This window comes from Aphanomyces astaci, assembly GCF_000520075.1.
Source record: "Aphanomyces astaci strain APO3 unplaced genomic scaffold supercont1.2, whole genome shotgun sequence".
Lineage (NCBI taxonomy): Eukaryota > Oomycota > Saprolegniomycetes > Saprolegniales > Verrucalvaceae > Aphanomyces > Aphanomyces astaci.
In genome coordinates, this window is record NW_009798265.1 from 1,869,722 (window position 1) to 1,886,269 (window position 16,548).

At 55.9% G+C, this 16,548-nt stretch overlaps 4 protein-coding genes across 6 annotated transcripts in view; 2 read left to right on the top strand and 2 right to left on the bottom strand.

Annotated features, from left to right (window-relative positions):
• H257_01551 (ornithine carbamoyltransferase) overlaps positions 1-274 on the top strand; it is a 3,042-nt gene extending 2,768 nt beyond the window's left edge. For all 3 annotated transcript variants that reach the window (XM_009824817.1, XM_009824816.1, XM_009824815.1), the window contains one exon: positions 76-274. Coding sequence is in view for 1 of the 3 variants with exons in the window: in XM_009824815.1 (XP_009823117.1) it covers positions 76-165 (90 nt within the window). In the remaining 2 variants the exon portion in view is untranslated. The remainder of the gene's footprint in view (positions 1-75) is intronic.
• A 1,222-nt stretch (positions 275-1,496) lies between these two features.
• On the bottom strand, positions 1,497-2,253 carry H257_01552 (hypothetical protein). The gene has a single exon (XM_009824818.1). The coding sequence runs from the start codon at positions 2,191-2,193 to the stop codon at positions 1,558-1,560; it is 636 nt and encodes a 211-aa protein (XP_009823120.1). The 5' UTR covers positions 2,194-2,253; the 3' UTR covers positions 1,497-1,557.
• A 117-nt stretch (positions 2,254-2,370) lies between these two features.
• H257_01553 (hypothetical protein) lies at positions 2,371-2,670 on the bottom strand (the record flags this gene model as incomplete). The annotated part of the gene is made up of 1 exon (XM_009824819.1): positions 2,371-2,670. The coding sequence occupies one exon, from the start codon at positions 2,668-2,670 to the stop codon at positions 2,371-2,373; it is 300 nt and encodes a 99-aa protein (XP_009823121.1).
• A 166-nt stretch (positions 2,671-2,836) lies between these two features.
• Positions 2,837-16,545, top strand: H257_01554 (hypothetical protein; the record flags this gene model as incomplete). The annotated part of the gene is made up of 2 exons (XM_009824820.1): positions 2,837-2,973; positions 3,021-16,545. The coding sequence occupies 2 exons, from the start codon at positions 2,837-2,839 to the stop codon at positions 16,543-16,545; spliced, it is 13,662 nt and encodes a 4,553-aa protein (XP_009823122.1).
• Positions 16,546-16,548: the final 3 nt, after the last annotated feature.

The window sequence follows — 16,548 nt, forward strand, 5'->3', positions numbered from 1 at the left end:
CCCGCCATGCCGAGGAAGTCGACGACGAAGTACGTGGCACTCGGACGAGTGACGGATGGCTCATGCGTTGGCTAGGTGTTTTACTCGGACCGATCGCTGGTGTTTGATGAAGCGGAGAATCGCATGTGGACCGTCATGGCAGTCCTGGCCAACATCGTCAAGTAGCACGTCAAAAACTTCCAAACGACAAATTGCACTTTAGCTTGTTTGTAGTTGTTGCAACGTGAGCCATATTATAACAGTAATATTATAATAACCAACGCATAGTACTACCGTATTTAGGTCCATAGTTACATAATAGCGACATCATCAATTTTCAATGTAACTTGTACTGGTACTGTACCAGTACTTCATTGAAAATTTATAATTCCAGTAACAAATTATAACATTTCAGATTTAACCTTTTCTCAGGTACTGCAGTAACTTGCAAAAGGGCAACGTTTTGATGGTGTGTAGAGATTGCCAGACCAAAGCATGCCACTTGTGTCGACGGTGCATCACAGCGCACTGCACGTGCGGCCCTGTACTAGACAGTCCCATATGCCTAGAATCCACAGCATGTGACTGCATCACGTTGTCTCGCTGTGCACGCTGCAGGGGCTGCCTCCCCGGCAAACATAGGCCGCCCATCAGCCATTGCAATTGCGCGCAGCATGTCCTTGGCAACTGCTTGTGTGACTCTATCCAGGCACCGGACAACGACGCGCACGATAAATCGATGCAGAAACGCAGGGTTCGGCGGCGATACAGCCTTCCGAGTGTCGAGAATCTGTACGATTCCCGCTTCGCCAAGCAAGACCTGTTCGAGTCGTCGGCGCTATACGACCTCATGCGCCAGAAATCGTACCTGTTCCATGCCCACGCAGACAAAGACGGCCGCCGCGGCGTGCACACGACGTCGTACTTGGCCTCCCTCGAACGAGAGCGCTCCCTCGCCACCGAGAAGAAAGCGCTGCGCGCGAACGCGGACGCGTACTTCGATCGCGCCATCGACAACGCCACGTACGCAAGTGACGTGGCGTCCCAAATGCCGTCCGACGGAGTCGTCGACTACCTCGTGTACACGAGCAGTTTGAAGACGACCCACGTCCCGGAACTGCTTGGCACGATGGACAGTTCCGCCGCTGTGGCCGCCGCCATCGTCGTCGAAGAGTACATCCGCCAAGAAATGCAAGCGTTTGTGGCCCAACAAGAACGTACGTATGCGACAGGTGAAGCAAGATATCTCTTGTGTTAAAACAACTATTGTAGACTTGTCCGTGGGAAGCGAAGCCGACCTGGTGCGGCACATCCAGGAGCTGATCAATGGAGCTGAGCCAAAGCCATGGCTGGCCGACGCGGTGTCGCAGGAGCTGCACAGAGTGTTCGGAACGAATAATTTGGCCCCGTACGATGTGGCCATGCTGATCCACGACGAACTCGAGTGTGCATCCAGGGACAATGCAACATTGTATGACGACGCCACAGACGCGTGGAAGGCGGATCGGATTGCCAAGGGCGTGCACGAGCTGGCCCAAGGCGCGGTGCACAGCCAAGACGGCATTTATGTGACATTGGTCAAGGGTAGGCCGTCGTACTGGTTTTCCGCGGCCATTCCGGATCACGGCGTCGTGACCTCGGAAGGGTATGCGTCGTACTCGGAAGCGTGGAGCACCAAGGTCGAGTTGGAGGCTCGTGTCGATGCCTACCTCCCGTCCATTCCAGAGCCAACTGTCCTTGAAAACGAAGTCGAAATGGATCGAGTTCCAGACAAGGTGGTCGCAGTGCACCACATTCAAGGCTTGGTGGTGCCGCAGAAGACATACTTTCCACATGACAAACACATGCATCGCGTGCTACAGCGCATTGCCCTGCCAGTCCCCGAGACCGCAGCGACCCTTGCCGAACGCAGTAAAAAGAGGTTGTGGCGAAAGGTGCAACAGGCCCAGCTAGAACAAGCGCGCCAGAAGCGGCAAAAGCAGCAGGAGACAGAGACGATGGAGCAGTGGCTGAGACGGTGCGTGGCCGAAGGGCGGTGTCCGCACTGCAGCGGACCCAAGGACCACATCGCAGACGACGACTCGTCGTGCCTGTTTTGGAGGCATTTCCAAGCCAAGCTAACAGACGATGCCGAGCGGCACCGAAGCTTTGAAGACGTGGCCATGGAATGGTTTGACGAGAGGCAGCATGAATCCTTCGACGTGTGAGTCGCATGTAGTCGTAGTAGGATCATCATGTGATAACGAGTACTATGTGGTGGTGGTGAACTTCCCAAGGATGATGATCTTGCCTTGCGCGATCAAGACGGTAGCGACATAGTCTACCCCTGGTAATGCATGGAAGGGATAGGCGTTGTCGTAATGTAGCGTCGGAGGTAATGATTAGGACATCTTACAAGTGACCCCCTCGCTTTTGCTTCTTCAAGCAGTAGTTGACGATCGACGCCATACGTTTGTTCAAGTCTCGGATCTCCGACTCGGCGTTCTTGCGGATGCGGCGCTGCCACTTCTTCTCGTGCGCGAATCGTTGGTCCAGTTGCGTCATGACACCGTCGTCTTGCATGGTGCGGTTGATAGTCTTCACAATCTTCTCGGGGTCTTGGTTGAACCCGACTTGATACCATAGCGAGCGAGTGTGCGCAGGCTGCTTGGCCGCGACGGGCGCGGCGCGGCGAAGGAACGTCTGCAGCATGGCCACCAATGAAATGCCCAACGAACACCGTGCATTATCCGGATAAGATCGCCACGTGTCCGGATAATATTAACCTTCCGGACACCCCAACAGTCGCGTCGTTTCAGCGAAAAGCGGAACAGTTTTAAGTTGTCCTTGACAGAACGAAGGCGAGGCGCGAGGCATCATGGGAGATGCTGCCGGCGAAGCCTCAGGGAACAACAAGAAGGAGATCCAGCCTGCCAAGTTCATTGAGCTGCGCGTGGCGACCGCGTTCGGCGGCGGCCCCAAGTTCCTGGCCAAGTATGAGACCGAGCCCAACGAGTACGTGTATCTGCTGTGTTGCGTACGCAAGTTGACGATGGTTGTAGAATTTGCGTCAAGGAGTTCATTGAGAATGAAGATCTGACGTGTCTGATGTTTTCTGGAGACAACGTGATCGCGTCGACAAAGATGCCGGGGTCGCTCCAGCGTGGCAAGACCATCGCTTTCCACAAGATGCACAAGTGTGTGCTCACGCCAAAGAACATCCTGAGCGACGTGCTTGTGAGTGAGCTGGGCACGAGCACGTTGGAACATCTCGAGAAACTCGTGTCGGAGATCTACCTACCCATCTTTTCAAACCCGACCAACCAGGACGGATGGGGCGAAGTCGCGTCCAAAGAGGTGGTGGACAAGTTCCACTCGTACATGGCCACCGTGTCCATCATCACGGGCGCCATCAAGGGCGAGACGTGCCTGCCCCTGCCGCCCGTGGACGGCAACTCGGCCAACCTCAAGAACAAAATCTCGCTCCTGGAAGGGTCCATTGTCACGTGGACCAAACAGATCAAAAACGTACTCAAGCAAGACCCGGAAGAGCTGCTGAAACAAGGTTTGAACCCGACGCCGGACGCAGAAATCGAGTTCTGGAAACTTAAGGCGGCCAACTTGAACTCTATTTTTGGCCAACTCCAAAGCAAACGAGTGCGGAAGATTCTCACAGCGCTCGACCGCAGCAAGAGCACGTACTGTACGACGTTTGCGCGGCTGTGCAAGGAAGTGTTTACGGCGCGCATTGAAGCCAACGACAACACCAAGTACCTGCGCACGCTAGAGGAATGGTTCCACCGCCTCAACAGCGATGAGGACTTCCCCAACTTGACCGAAGTGTTTAAGCCCATGCTGCACATCATTTTGCTGATTTGGAAAAACTCCAAGCACTACAACACCCCCGCTCGACTGGTGGTGCTCATTCGAGAGATCTGCAACTCGCTCATTAACCAAGCGAGGCGGTACCTTAGTGGCGAAATGATCTTTGGGCTGATTGACCAGGACGAGGCCGGCCAGGCGGTCGAGCAGCTCAAAACCACTCTACAAGTATGTTCAACGTTCAAGAGCATCTACTTTGACTACAAGGCGACTGCAAACGCCGAATGCCCCAGCAATCCGTGGCGCATCCAGAACAACGCGCTGTTTGTGCGGCTGGACTCGTTCCTGGAACGATGCCACGACATTCTCGACCTGACGCAGACGATTGTCCAGTTCAGCAAACTGAGCAAGATGGAGGTGGGCGGCACAAAAGGCAAGACGCTCACCATGAGCGTACAGCAGATCCACCACGACTTTACGGACGCCGTAAACACGTTCAAGAAGGTCTCGAACGATATCATGGACGTCGGCGCGACCAAGTTTGACGACAATTTCTACGAATTCCGATGCAAGATCAAAGAACTTGAGCGCCGCCTCGGGTCAGTGTTGACGCAGGGGTTCGACGACTGCTCGACCGTGTTTGGGCGGTTCAAACTGCTGGATTCGTTTGAGGGGCTACTCAACCGCCCGATCATCCAGGACGAACTGGAGAAGAAGCACGTGGCACTAGTCCAGGCGTACGGCCAAGACCTCAAGCACGTGCAGGAGCTGTTTTTGCATAGCCGCGACTCGCCGCCCATTTCGTGGAACCTGCCGCCGATCTCTGGGGCGCTGACGTGGTGTCGTGGGTTGATTGAGCGCATTGAGCACCCTATGAAGAAGCTCAAGGAGCTCAACCACAACGTGATGGAGCGGGAAGAGGCCAAAGAGGTGTATAAAGTGTACGGCACCGTGTTGGCCTCGCTCCAAGAGTACGAAAACCAAAAGGTCGAGGAGTGGAGTCGCGACGTCGAAGCCAGCTCCCAGGCCAAGCTCAAACTGCCGCTCATCGTGAGAAATCCACACACCCGCGTGCTCAAAGTGAACTTTGACCCAGCGCTGGAAAAGTTGCTGCGGGAGGTCCGGTACCTCAAGTGTCTGGGGCTGGACGTGCCGCAGTCTGCGCTGCAGATCTTCCAAAAGGAGGAGACGTTCCGCAAGTACAAGGGCGACCTCATGTACATTGTAGAGCCGTACAACTTGATGATCGAGGGGTTGCATCCAGTCGAAGAGCCACTCGTGCGCAAACACATTAACAACATCGACGCCAGCGTCGGCCGGGGCATCGAAGAGCTCAACTGGAAGAGCAACGGCGTCGAAACATTCATTGAAGACTGCCGCAAGTGCGTGGAAAGCGCCAACGAAGTGGTGACCAACCTCAAGGAGAACCTTACGACCATTGAAACGACGCTCACGACGTGGAACCAGCCGCTGCTGGAGCGCCAAGCCAAGCCGATTGCCGCCAACGAACACGAGCGACTGCACAAGAGCTCCATCGCCCAACGCACGCTCAAGATCCGCGAAGGCGCGGCGGAGATCCACAAGCGTCTCAAGCAGTCCAACGCGGGCATCGCTGGCGTCAATTCGGCGCAGTGGAAAGCATATGTCGACTACGTCAACAACATCGTCGTGGGCGGGGTGGCCCGGGTCATTTGCTCTAGCCTCGAGTTTTTGTCCAAGCAGCTCGAGCCAAACCAGACGCCGGTGGTCGCCCCCGTTCCAGCAAGCAAGGATGACAAGGAGTCGAAGAAGGATACCAAGGAGGCGGGGGCCGCGGCGCGCCTGCCCATGCTCGAGATCAAACTGGATTTAATCTCGAACCGCGTGCAGTTTAACCCGTGCCTCACCGAAAACAACGGCAAGGGGTTGCGAGATACGATTCAGATGTGGATCAACTCGTTCTTCAACGTCGCGACCGCCGTCAAGCGCCTCGACTCGGATGGCGGCGGCACGTACCTCAAGGAAATGCACAGCGACATGAACATCTGCATGCAGCTGGCCACCATCTCCGAGTACTTGCAAGAGAACGAAGACCAGCTGAACGCGTTCAAGAAAAAGTACGACAACTATGCGTATCTGTGGGAGGCCAACATGGACGACGTGTTTGCTGCGTTCCTCCAAGGCGCCCAATACATTAGCAGCTTTGGGGCGACGATGCTCAACCTGACCAAATTCAACGAAGAAATCACCAAGTACTCGCGCGTGTCGAACGAGATTGCCAACTTGACGACGCCGTCCGATGTGGGCTGGCTCCGCGTGAATTCGCAGCCCATCAAGACAGCCATGGTGTCCTGGGTGAGCAAGTGGGTGTACCAGTACACGACCTACTTGTACCAGCACGTCGTGACCAAGCTCAGCTCCCTGCACAAGTTTATGGAGGTGGTGCTCAAGGGGCTGGAAGAGGAGGTCGTGGAGAAGAACAAGGAGGCGCTGATGCGCGTGATGACCCACATTCGCGACGTGCGCAAGCAGATCGACGCGACCAACGAGATGTTCGACCCCCTTCGCCAGGCCGTGCACCTGCTCAAGACCCACGGTGTGAACGTGGACGAGTTCAAGATTGCCGACCAGACGATTCAAGATTACTTGGAGGCGGCGCCTCTGCAGTGGGAAGGGATTGTGAACAAAACTTTCAAGAAGAAGGAAGAGATCATGCCGCTACAAATGGCCGAAGTCGAGTCCATCAAGGGCGACTTGGAGGCGTTCTACCTAGACATGCGCAAGTTTCGCAACGAGTTTCGGACGAACGCGCCGTTCACGTTTTCTGGCACCCCCGATGAAGCGTACAAGAAGGTCGACGACTACGCGGTGCGCCTCGCCGAAAAGGTCAAGCAAGCCAAGCAGTTCAACGAGCTCGAGGAACTGTTTGAGCTCCAAGTGAGCAAGTACCAGGAGACCACCGACACCCAGTACGAACTGCAGCAGCTCAAGAAAGTGTGGGATCTCAAGGACTTTGCCCTAAACACGTTCAACGACTGGAAGAAAAGTCTATGGGTCAAGATCGACACGGAGAGCATGGAAGCGTTTACGAGGAACTTTATGAAGCAAATGAAGATGGAAAGCAACGAGAACCAGATCATCAAGCAGTGGCAGACGTACAAGGACACGGAGCAGATGGCCAAGAACATGTCGACCATCCTCCCGCTGATCAATGACCTGCACTCGGAGGCGATGCAGGACCGCCACTGGAAGGCGCTGTCTGCCCTGTGCAAAGTCAAAGCCATCGACCCGAAAGACCCCAAGTTTAGCTTTGCGGACCTGCTTAAGCTGGAATTGCACTTGCACGTGGACGACGTAGGTGAGATCGTCGAGACGGCCAACAAGGAGCAAAAGATCGAGAAGAAACTCACCATGATCGAAGAGCTGTGGCGGGGGCTCACATTGGATTACGTCCCACACAAGGACTCGGGGACGTTTGTGATCAAGCCGTCCGAAGTCGTGGTCGAGTCGCTTGAAAGCAACCAGTTGGAGCTGCAAACAATGGTCGGGATGGGCAAATTCGTCGAGTTCTTCAAGGAGCGTGTGCTCACGAGTCAAAAGAGTCTTGGGCACGTCGAAGAGGTGCTCAAGGAGTGGGTGAGCGTCTCCAAGCAGTGGGCGTCGCTGGAAAGCATCTTCCTGAGCTCGCCCGATATTCGAAACCAGCTGCCAGACGACACGCGCACGTTTGAAAGCATCGACTCCAACTTTAAAGACCTAATGAAGAACGCCGTGTGCGAGCCCAACGTTGTGACAGCGTGTACGGTCGAGAACCGCCTCGAGAGCCTCAAAGAGATGACGGCGATGCTCGAAAAGTGCCAAAAGTCGCTCAATGAGTACCTGGACAAGAAGAAGAAAATCTTTCCGCGCTTTTACTTCGTCTCGAACGTGGCGCTACTGGACATCTTGTCCAACGGAAACAACCCAAAGAAGATCATGCCGTTCCTGGGCGATTGCTACGACTCCCTGACCAACTTGATCTTTGAGGACGGCAGCCCCAACACGGCGCACACGATGATCGCGAAAGACAAGGAGCAGGTCAAGCTGCCCAAGATCTTTGTCATGGCGGGGGCCGTCGAGTGCTGGCTGAACGACCTCACCGAAGCTATGCGATACTGTATCAAGAAGGAGATGCACGACTCGATCGAGACGGCGGCCAACTGGGACGTGGAGAAGCCGCGCCATCTGTGGTTGTTCGACTACTGCGCCCAAGTAGTGCTCAATTCGACGCAGATCTACTGGACCGAAGAAACCGAGATGGCCCTCGAGGAGTTTGAAAACGGACAGGAAGACTCGGTCAAGCGGTACTTGGCCACGTGCAACCAACGCCTCGAGCACCTGATTAACCTCGTTTTGGGGGAGCTGAAGAAGGGCGATCGATGCAAAATCATCGCGCTCATCACGCTTGACGTGCACTCCCGCGACGTGGTCAAGAAACTCGTCGACGAAAAGGTCGAAGGGCCGCTGAGTTTTCTGTGGCAGCAACAGCTGCGCTTCATCTGGAGACAGGAAACTATGGACGTGGACATTCGCATCACGGACTTCAGGTCCAAGTATTCGTACGAGTGGATCGGCAACACTGGTCGCCTCGTCATCACACCTTTAACTGATCGGTGCTACATCACGCTCACGATGGCACTTCGGCTGTTCTTGGGCGGCGCCCCCGCTGGCCCCGCTGGGACCGGCAAGACAGAGACGACAAAGGATTTGGCTCGGGCTATGGCGCTGTGTTGTTACGTGTTCAACTGCTCGGACCAGATGAACTACCAGACGATGGCCGACATCTTCCGGGGGTTGTGCCAGACAGGCACGTGGGGTTGCTTTGACGAGTTCAACCGGATCAACATTGAAGTGCTGTCGGTGGTGGCGACCCAGGTCAAGTGCGTCCAAGACGCGATTGTGTTCAATGCCGTGCCCGCGAACCGCGAAGAAAAGTACCGCCACATCGCCGCGGGCACGCCGCCGGTGGTCGTGGGCGAGTTTGAGTTTATGGGCGCGTCCGATCGCATCACGTTGATCCCGACCTGCGGCTTCTTCATCACGATGAACCCAGGGTACGCCGGGCGCACGGAACTTCCCGAGAACTTGAAGGTGCTCTTCCGATCATGCGCCATGATCCGTCCGGATCTACGGCCGATTTGCGAAAACATGCTCATGAGCGAAGGGTTCCAGCAAGCGCGAACCCTGGCCATCAAGTTTGTGACACTGTACCAGTTGAGTTCCGAGCTCCTGAGTAAGCAGTTCCACTACGATTGGGGGCTCCGCGCCGTCAAGTCTGTGCTGCGCGTGGCGGGAATTCTCAAGCGCGCCGAGCCCGACGTCGAAGAGGACAAGGTGCTCATGCGCGCTTTGCGTGATTTCAACACGCCCAAGATTCCCCACGTGGACACGTCCATCTTCCTGCGCCTGATCAACGACCTCTTCATCGGCGTCGAAGTCGCGCCCAAGGTCAACAACGAACTGCGGGAAAAAACCGTGATCGTGTGCAAGCAAAACAACCTCCAGTCGGACGAGTCGGTGATTCTCAAGGTGTGCCAGCTCCAAGAACTGATTGACGTCCGGCACTCGGTCATGCTGCTTGGCTCGGCTGGCTGTGCCAAGACCACGACGTGGCAAACGCTGGCCAAGTGCTGGAACTTGAATAAGGAAAAGAAGATATGTGTGTACGAGACGCTGAACCCCAAGGCGGTCACGTCCGACGAGTTGTACGGGTACATGACGCTGTCCAAGGACTGGAAGGACGGCGTGATCTCCATCATCATGCGCGGGATGGCCAAGAATTACGCCGAGCAGGGGTTCTACGAAAGCCAGAGCTACAAGTGGGTCGTGCTGGACGGCGATATCGACGCCGTGTGGATCGAGTCAATGAACACTGTCATGGACGACAACAAGGTGCTGACACTAGTCTCGAACGAGCGCATCCCCCTCTCAGACGCCATGCGCATGATCTTTGAGATTAACTCACTCAAGAACGCGACTCCCGCCACGGTGTCTCGGGCGGGGATCCTATTTATCAACGAAATTGACATTGGCTGGCGCCCGTTCATGGAGTCGTGGGTCGCCCGTCGCGAAGAAGAGATCGAACGGACGTACCTTCCCGGTCTGTTTGACAAGTACATTGAAGCCACGAGCGAAATGACTCGCAAGGGGTTCAAGCAGGTGTCCCCCGTCCGCATCATCAACCAAGTGAGCACCGTGTGCTACCTCCTCGAAGGGCTGTTCACGGAAATCCCCCCCGAAAAGAAGACCCAGGAAGTGATCGAGTACGTGTTTGTCTTTTGTGCGACGTGGGCCTTTGGCGGGCCGTTCATTGTCGACAAGAGCGTCGACTACCGCAAAAACTTTAGCGAGCTGTGGATGTCCACGTTCACAACGGTCAAGTACCCCAAGGAAGGCACGTGTTTTGACTACTTTTACAACGTCGACACCAACGAGTTTGACCACTGGAGCACCAAAGTGCCCAAGTACGTGGCGTCCCCCATCGGCAACGGCGCCGCCGACACGCCCTTCTCCAACATTGTCATCAGCACCATCGATTCCATTCGCCTCACGCGGCTCGTGGAGGTGCTGGTCAACCGCCAGCGCCCCGTGCTGCTCGTGGGCGGGGCGGGCACGGGGAAAACCACAATCCTCAAGAGCTTCCTGCGCAGTTTGGACGAGGATATGTTGCACACGTGCATCAACATGAACTACTACACGGACTCGTTCAAGTTGCAGCAGCAGCTCGAGCAGGTGATTGACAAGCGCAGCGGTCGGATGTTTGGGCCCCCCGCCACGAAGCGCCTTATCTACTTTATCGATGATCTCAATCTCCCGTACATTGAAACGTACGGGACCCAAAACTCGCTGGCGTTGATGCGGCAGCACATGGATTATAAAACGTTCTTCGACCGCGTCGACTTGGGGTTCCGCAAGGAGATCGTGGACGTGCAGTACCTCTCGGCTATGAACCCCACGGCCGGATCGTTTATCATTGACGAGCGTCTGCAGCGGCATTACGCGCTATTTGCGTGCATGATGCCGAGCAAGGACGACCTTAAGACCATCTACAACAGCATTCTCAAAGGCCACTTTGGGTTTGGGTTTGGCCCCGCCTTGATTAACGCCAGCGACAACATTGTGGCCGTGAGCATCGCCGCGCACGAAGACATTTGCAACAAATTTCTGCCCAGTGCGACCAAGTTTGTGTACAACTGGAACATGCGCGAACTGAGCAACATCTTTCAGGGCTTGGTGCGGGCCAAGGGGGAATTTTACCCGACGGTCGAGTCGTTTGCGAGGCTGTGGATCCACGAATGTACACGGGTGTTTTGCGATCGCATGATCAACAACGAAGACGTCGACAAGTTTACCGAACGGATGCGCGATATTTCCAAGAAATTCCTGCCAGACGTGGACCAGGATAAACTGTTTCCCAAGGCTACGTCCGGGGACGAAGTGCCGGACGGACCGCAGCCGGTGGTCAACATTTTCACGTCGTTTGCGACCCCCATGGCGGGCGCCGACACGCCGTACCTTCCGATCGTGTCGATGAAACACCTGAACAAAGTGCTGTCTGACCAACTGGACGACTACAACCAAAAGTACTCGATGATGAACTTGGAGCTGTTTGACAACGCCATGGAGCATGTGGCCCGGATTTGCCGGATCATTGGAAGCCCCGGCGGTAATGCGATGCTCATCGGGGTCGGCGGGTCCGGGAAGCAGTCGTTGAGTCGGCTGGCGTCGCACATCGCGGGCTTCGACGTCCGGCAGCTCAGCGTCACGGCCAACTTCAAGATCGAGGACCTCAAGGAAAGCCTCGCAGAGATGTTCAAGGCGTCTGGCGTTGCGGGCCTTCCCATCGTGTTCTTGATCACCGACTCACAAATCGTCAATGAGCGGTTCCTGGTGTACATCAACGACATGTTGAGCTCGGGGTGGATTCCGGATCTGTTTGCAAAAGACGAAGTCGACGGGTTACTCAACGGACTTCGCACGGAAGCCAAGACGCAGGGCATCCCAGACACCCCCGAGACCCTCATGGACTTTCTCCTACTTCGCATCCGCCTCAACTTTCGCATCATCATGTGCTTTTCGCCGGTCGGCGCGGTGTTCCGAGTCCGCGCGCGGCGGTTTCCTGGTCTAGTGAACTGCACAGTCATCGACTGGTTCCATCCGTGGCCGAGGGAAGCACTGGTGCGAGTGGCCACGAGTTTCCTGGACAAGGTGGAAGACCTCGGCGATGCGGCGTTGAAGAAGAGCATTGCAAATCATATGGCGGACGTGCACATCAGCGTCACGGACATGAGTAAAAAGTACTTTGAGACCCAGCGCCGGTACAACTACGTCACGCCCAAGAGTTTTCTGGAGCTGATTAGTTTCTACGAGATCCTGCTCGGTCAAAAGAAGCAGGAGATCCAACGCCAAATCACGCGCCTCGACGACGGGCTGAGCACGCTGCGCAAGACGTCGGCGGACGTGGCCGAGCTCCAAGTCGACCTCAAGCACACGATGCTCATCGTAGCCGAAAAGCAGGCGTCGACGGACCTCCTGCTCGAGCAAATGGGCAAGGAAAAGGCAGGGGCCGAGATTCAGCAGGAGAACGCCAATAAAGAGAAGGTCAAGGCCGAGGCGGCCAGTGCGTCGGCCCAGGAGCTGTCGACGCAAGCGGAGAAGGAACTCGGGGCAGCCAAGCCGGCGATGGACGCCGCGGCCGCCGCCGTCGATTGTTTGTCCAAGGCCGCGATCCAAGAACTAAAGTCGCTGCCGAAACCCCCCGCGGGGGTCGACTTGGTCACGAAAGCGTGCTTGATTCTAGTTGAAAAAGAGTACAAGAACCACAAGTGGGACCGCGCCAAGAAGATGATGAACAATCCAGGCGCGTTCCTGGATAGTTTAAAGGTGTTTCGAGGCGAAGACATCCCCGAAGCCGACATTGGCCGTGTCGAGCCCATGATTGCCGACCCCGAGTTTACGGCAGAGAAGATGGCGTCCAAATCGGCTGCCGCGGCCAACTTGTGCTCGTGGGTGGTGAATATCTTTACGTTCAATCGCATTTACGTCCGCGTCAAGCCGTTGATGGACTCGCTCGAGTCGTCACGGAAGAAGAAGGAGGAGGCGGAAGAGACGTTAGCCAAAGCGATGGGCCAAGTGGCCGAAGTACAGCGGCGGTTAGAGGTGCTGGAGGACACGCTGAGACAAGCGACTGAAGAAAAGCTCCAAGTCGAACTCATGAAACAGAACTGCGAGAACCGCTTGGTTTTAGCTGGGAAGCTCGTGAACGGCCTCGCGAGTGAAAACGAGCGGTGGGGCATTGAAATCGGCCAGCTTCGGAACAACGCGGTCATGGTCGTGGGCAACTCGTTGCTAGCGGCGGCATTCGTATCGTACATTGGCGCGTTCGACCAGCAGTTCCGACGCGATTTGTGGTTCACAACGTGGGTACCCGACTTGGTGGCCAAGGCGATTCCGTTGACCGAAGGCATCGACCCCCTGAGCATGCTCACAAACGAAGGCAAGAACGCGAAGATGATGAGCGAGGGGCTACCCGCCGATCGCATTTCGATTGAAAACGGATCGATTATCACCAACTGCAAGCGGTGGCCACTCATTATCGACCCGCAATTACAAGGGATCAAGTGGTTACGAGAGAAAGAAAAGCACCGCGAGTTGGTTGTGATTCAGCTCACTCAAAACCAGTGGCTGCGCAAGATGGAGACGGCTATTGTGAACGGACACGTGGTGATTGTGGAGAACATTGGCGAAGAGATCGATGCGACGCTGGACCCGGTGCTCGCGCGGGCAGTGTACCGCAAGGGGTCGAGTGCGAGTTTGTACTTAAAGTTCTCGGGCGAAGAAGTGCAATATGAGCCGTCGTTCTTTATGTACCTGCAGACCAAGCTTAGCAACCCGCACTACAAGCCCGAGATTGCCGCACAGTGCACGCTCATCAACTTTATTGCGACAGAGAGCGGGCTAGAAGACCAATTGCTCCAAAAAGCAGTCAACAAGGAACAGCCGGAACTGGAAAAACAAAAGCAGGAGCTCGTGCTAGCGTTCCAAAAATTCAAAATCGACTTGGTCGAACTCGAAGACCAGTTGCTCGAACGACTGGCGAACGCCCCCGACGACATTCTCAGCGACGTTCCGTTGATTGAATCGCTCGAAGAAACCAAAATGAAAGCCACGGACATTGCTGTATCGGTCAAGAAGAACCAAGAGACGGAAATCGTCATCAACAACACCCGTGAGCTGTACCGTCCAGTGGCGGCAGAAGGCGCCATGCTGTACTTTTTGCTCACCACGTTGTGTGCAATTGACCACATGTACCGGTACTCGCTCGACTCGTTCGTCACGTTTTTCTTTGCGTCCATCGATCGTGCAACGCCCGCGGAAAAGCAGGCGGACCGCGTGCTCAACCTCCGCGAGTCGCTGCGGATCACCGTGTTCACGTGGGTGTCCCGCGGGTTGTTTGAGTCGCACAAGCTGATTTTCCTCAGCCAGCTCACGTTCAACCTCATGAAGCGCGGGATTCTCGGCGAGGAAGTGCGCATTGCAGACACGTACATGCAGTTTCTACTCCGGGGGCCCAAGAAGACGGGGTCCCCCGACACGGACGCCAACCCGATCGAGTGGCTGCCCAACGCCCAGTGGTACTCGATCCAAGCACTGGCGGTCATGGAAGAGTTCAACAAGATGCCACAGGATCTCAAGGAAGCGTCGTCCCGGTTCCGGGAATGGTATAATCACGTCACCCCCGAGAGCGAAAAGCTACCGCTCGACTGGGCGGGACTGGATCGGACGCCGTTCTTGAAGCTGCTGGTCGTGCGCTGTTTGCGGCCAGACCGGATGACGTCGGCCGTGTCCGAGTTTATTCGGCACGTGCTGCCCAATGGCTCCATGTACTGCGACTGCGACTCGTCGTTGAACTCCACGCAAGTGATGGACAACAGCTACCTGGACTCGACGCCCACGACGCCGCTGTACTTTATCCTTTCGCCCGGGGCGGACGTCGTCGCTGGTTTGGACAAACTAGCCATCAAGTACGGCTTTGAACGAGGCGTGTCGTACCACAACGTGTCTATGGGCCAAGGCCAAGACGTGTTTGCAATGGATCGCCTCGAAGTCGCCCATCGCAACGGCCACTGGGTGATCCTCAACAACATCCACTTGATGCCGAGGTGGCTCATCACGCTTGAGAAGAAACTGGACGAGTTTGCGTTGGAAGGAAGTCACAAGAACTTTCGCCTATTTTTAACGTCCGACCCGTCGAACGCGATCCCCATTGGCGTGCTCAATCGATGCATTAAACTCACCAACGAACCTCCGAGTGGACTCAAAGCTAACTTGAAGCGCGCGTTTGTGAGCTTCCCCAAGGAGTACATTGAAGAAGCGGAAGGCAAAGTCAAGTCCATCTTGTTTGGGCTGTGCCACTTTCACGCAGTGATGATGGAGCGCAAAATGTACGGCCCCCTAGGGTTCAACATGATGTATCCGTTCTCGCTCGGGGACTTGCGCGACAGTGCCATCTGCCTCACCAACTACCTCGAAAACTCGGCGGGCGGCAAGATTCCGTGGGCCGACCTCAAGTACATTTTCGGGGAAATCATGTACGGCGGACACATTGTCAACGACTTTGACCGGTTGCTCGCCAATACGTACTTGGACTTTTACATGCGCGACGAACTTCTAGACGAAATGGAAATGTTTCCGTTTGTGGGCGACGAAAAGGGGCCGTCGTTCATGTCGTTGGCGCCGTCCTCGTACGACAAGTACCTCGAGCACATTGAAACCGAGCTCAAGTCGGACTCGCCCTTGGCATTTGGACTCCACCCGAACGCGGAAATCGACTTCCGCACCACGCAGAGCGAAAACTTGTTTCGGACACTCATGGAACTCCAACCCCGCGACGCCGCGGCGGGGGATGCCGCGTCCAGCCCCATGGAAATCGCGCGGACGGCGCTCGAGATGATCATGGGCCGCATCGGCGAAAAGAAATTCGAAGTCGACGACATCACTCGGTCCCTTGAAGAGATTGGACCGTATCAAAACGTGTTTTTGCAAGAATGCGACGCGATCAACGTGCTGCTGCAAGAGATTTCGCGGTCCCTGAACGAGTTGCAGCTGGGTTTCCTTGGGGAGCTCACGATGAGCGACGCCATGGAAAGCGTCCAAGAAGCCCTCTTCTTGGACAGAGTGCCCAAGACGTGGGAGAAGCTCGCGTTCCCGTCCATGCGCGCGCTGGGGGGCTGGCTGTTGAACCTCGAGCAGCGACTCACTCAGCTGGACGAGTGGACGCAGAACCCAAGCGACATTCCGCGCGTGACGTGGCTGAGTGGCATGATCAACCCGCAGTCGTTCCTTACTGCGATCATGCAAGTCACGGCGCAAAAGTGCCAGCTCGAGCTCGACAAACTTGTGATTCAAACCGACGTGATCAAGCGCAAGAGCTCCGAGGTCGACGCGCCGTCCAGAGATGGCGCGTACATCCACGGACTGTTTCTCATGGGCGCGCGATGGGACTCGAACAACACGACTGTGGACAAGTCGTTCCCTAAGGAAATGTTCTGCGCCATGCCCGTCGTTAACTGCAAAGCCATCCAAGCCGACAAACTTGACCTCAAGGGGTCGTACCTGTGCCCTTGTTACAAGACCGAGTTCCGAGGACCGACTTATGTGTTTTCGGCCCAGCTCAAGACCAAATCGCCGCCCGCGAGGTGGGTGCTGGCAGGGGTCGCCCTCATCATGGACGTACCAGTCGTGTAAGCG

Excerpts from the sequence above, each read along its gene's own strand:
- H257_01552 (XM_009824818.1), bottom strand. The coding sequence starts at position 2,193 with ATGCGACTCACACGTCGAAGGATTCATGCTGCCTCTCGTCAAACCATT.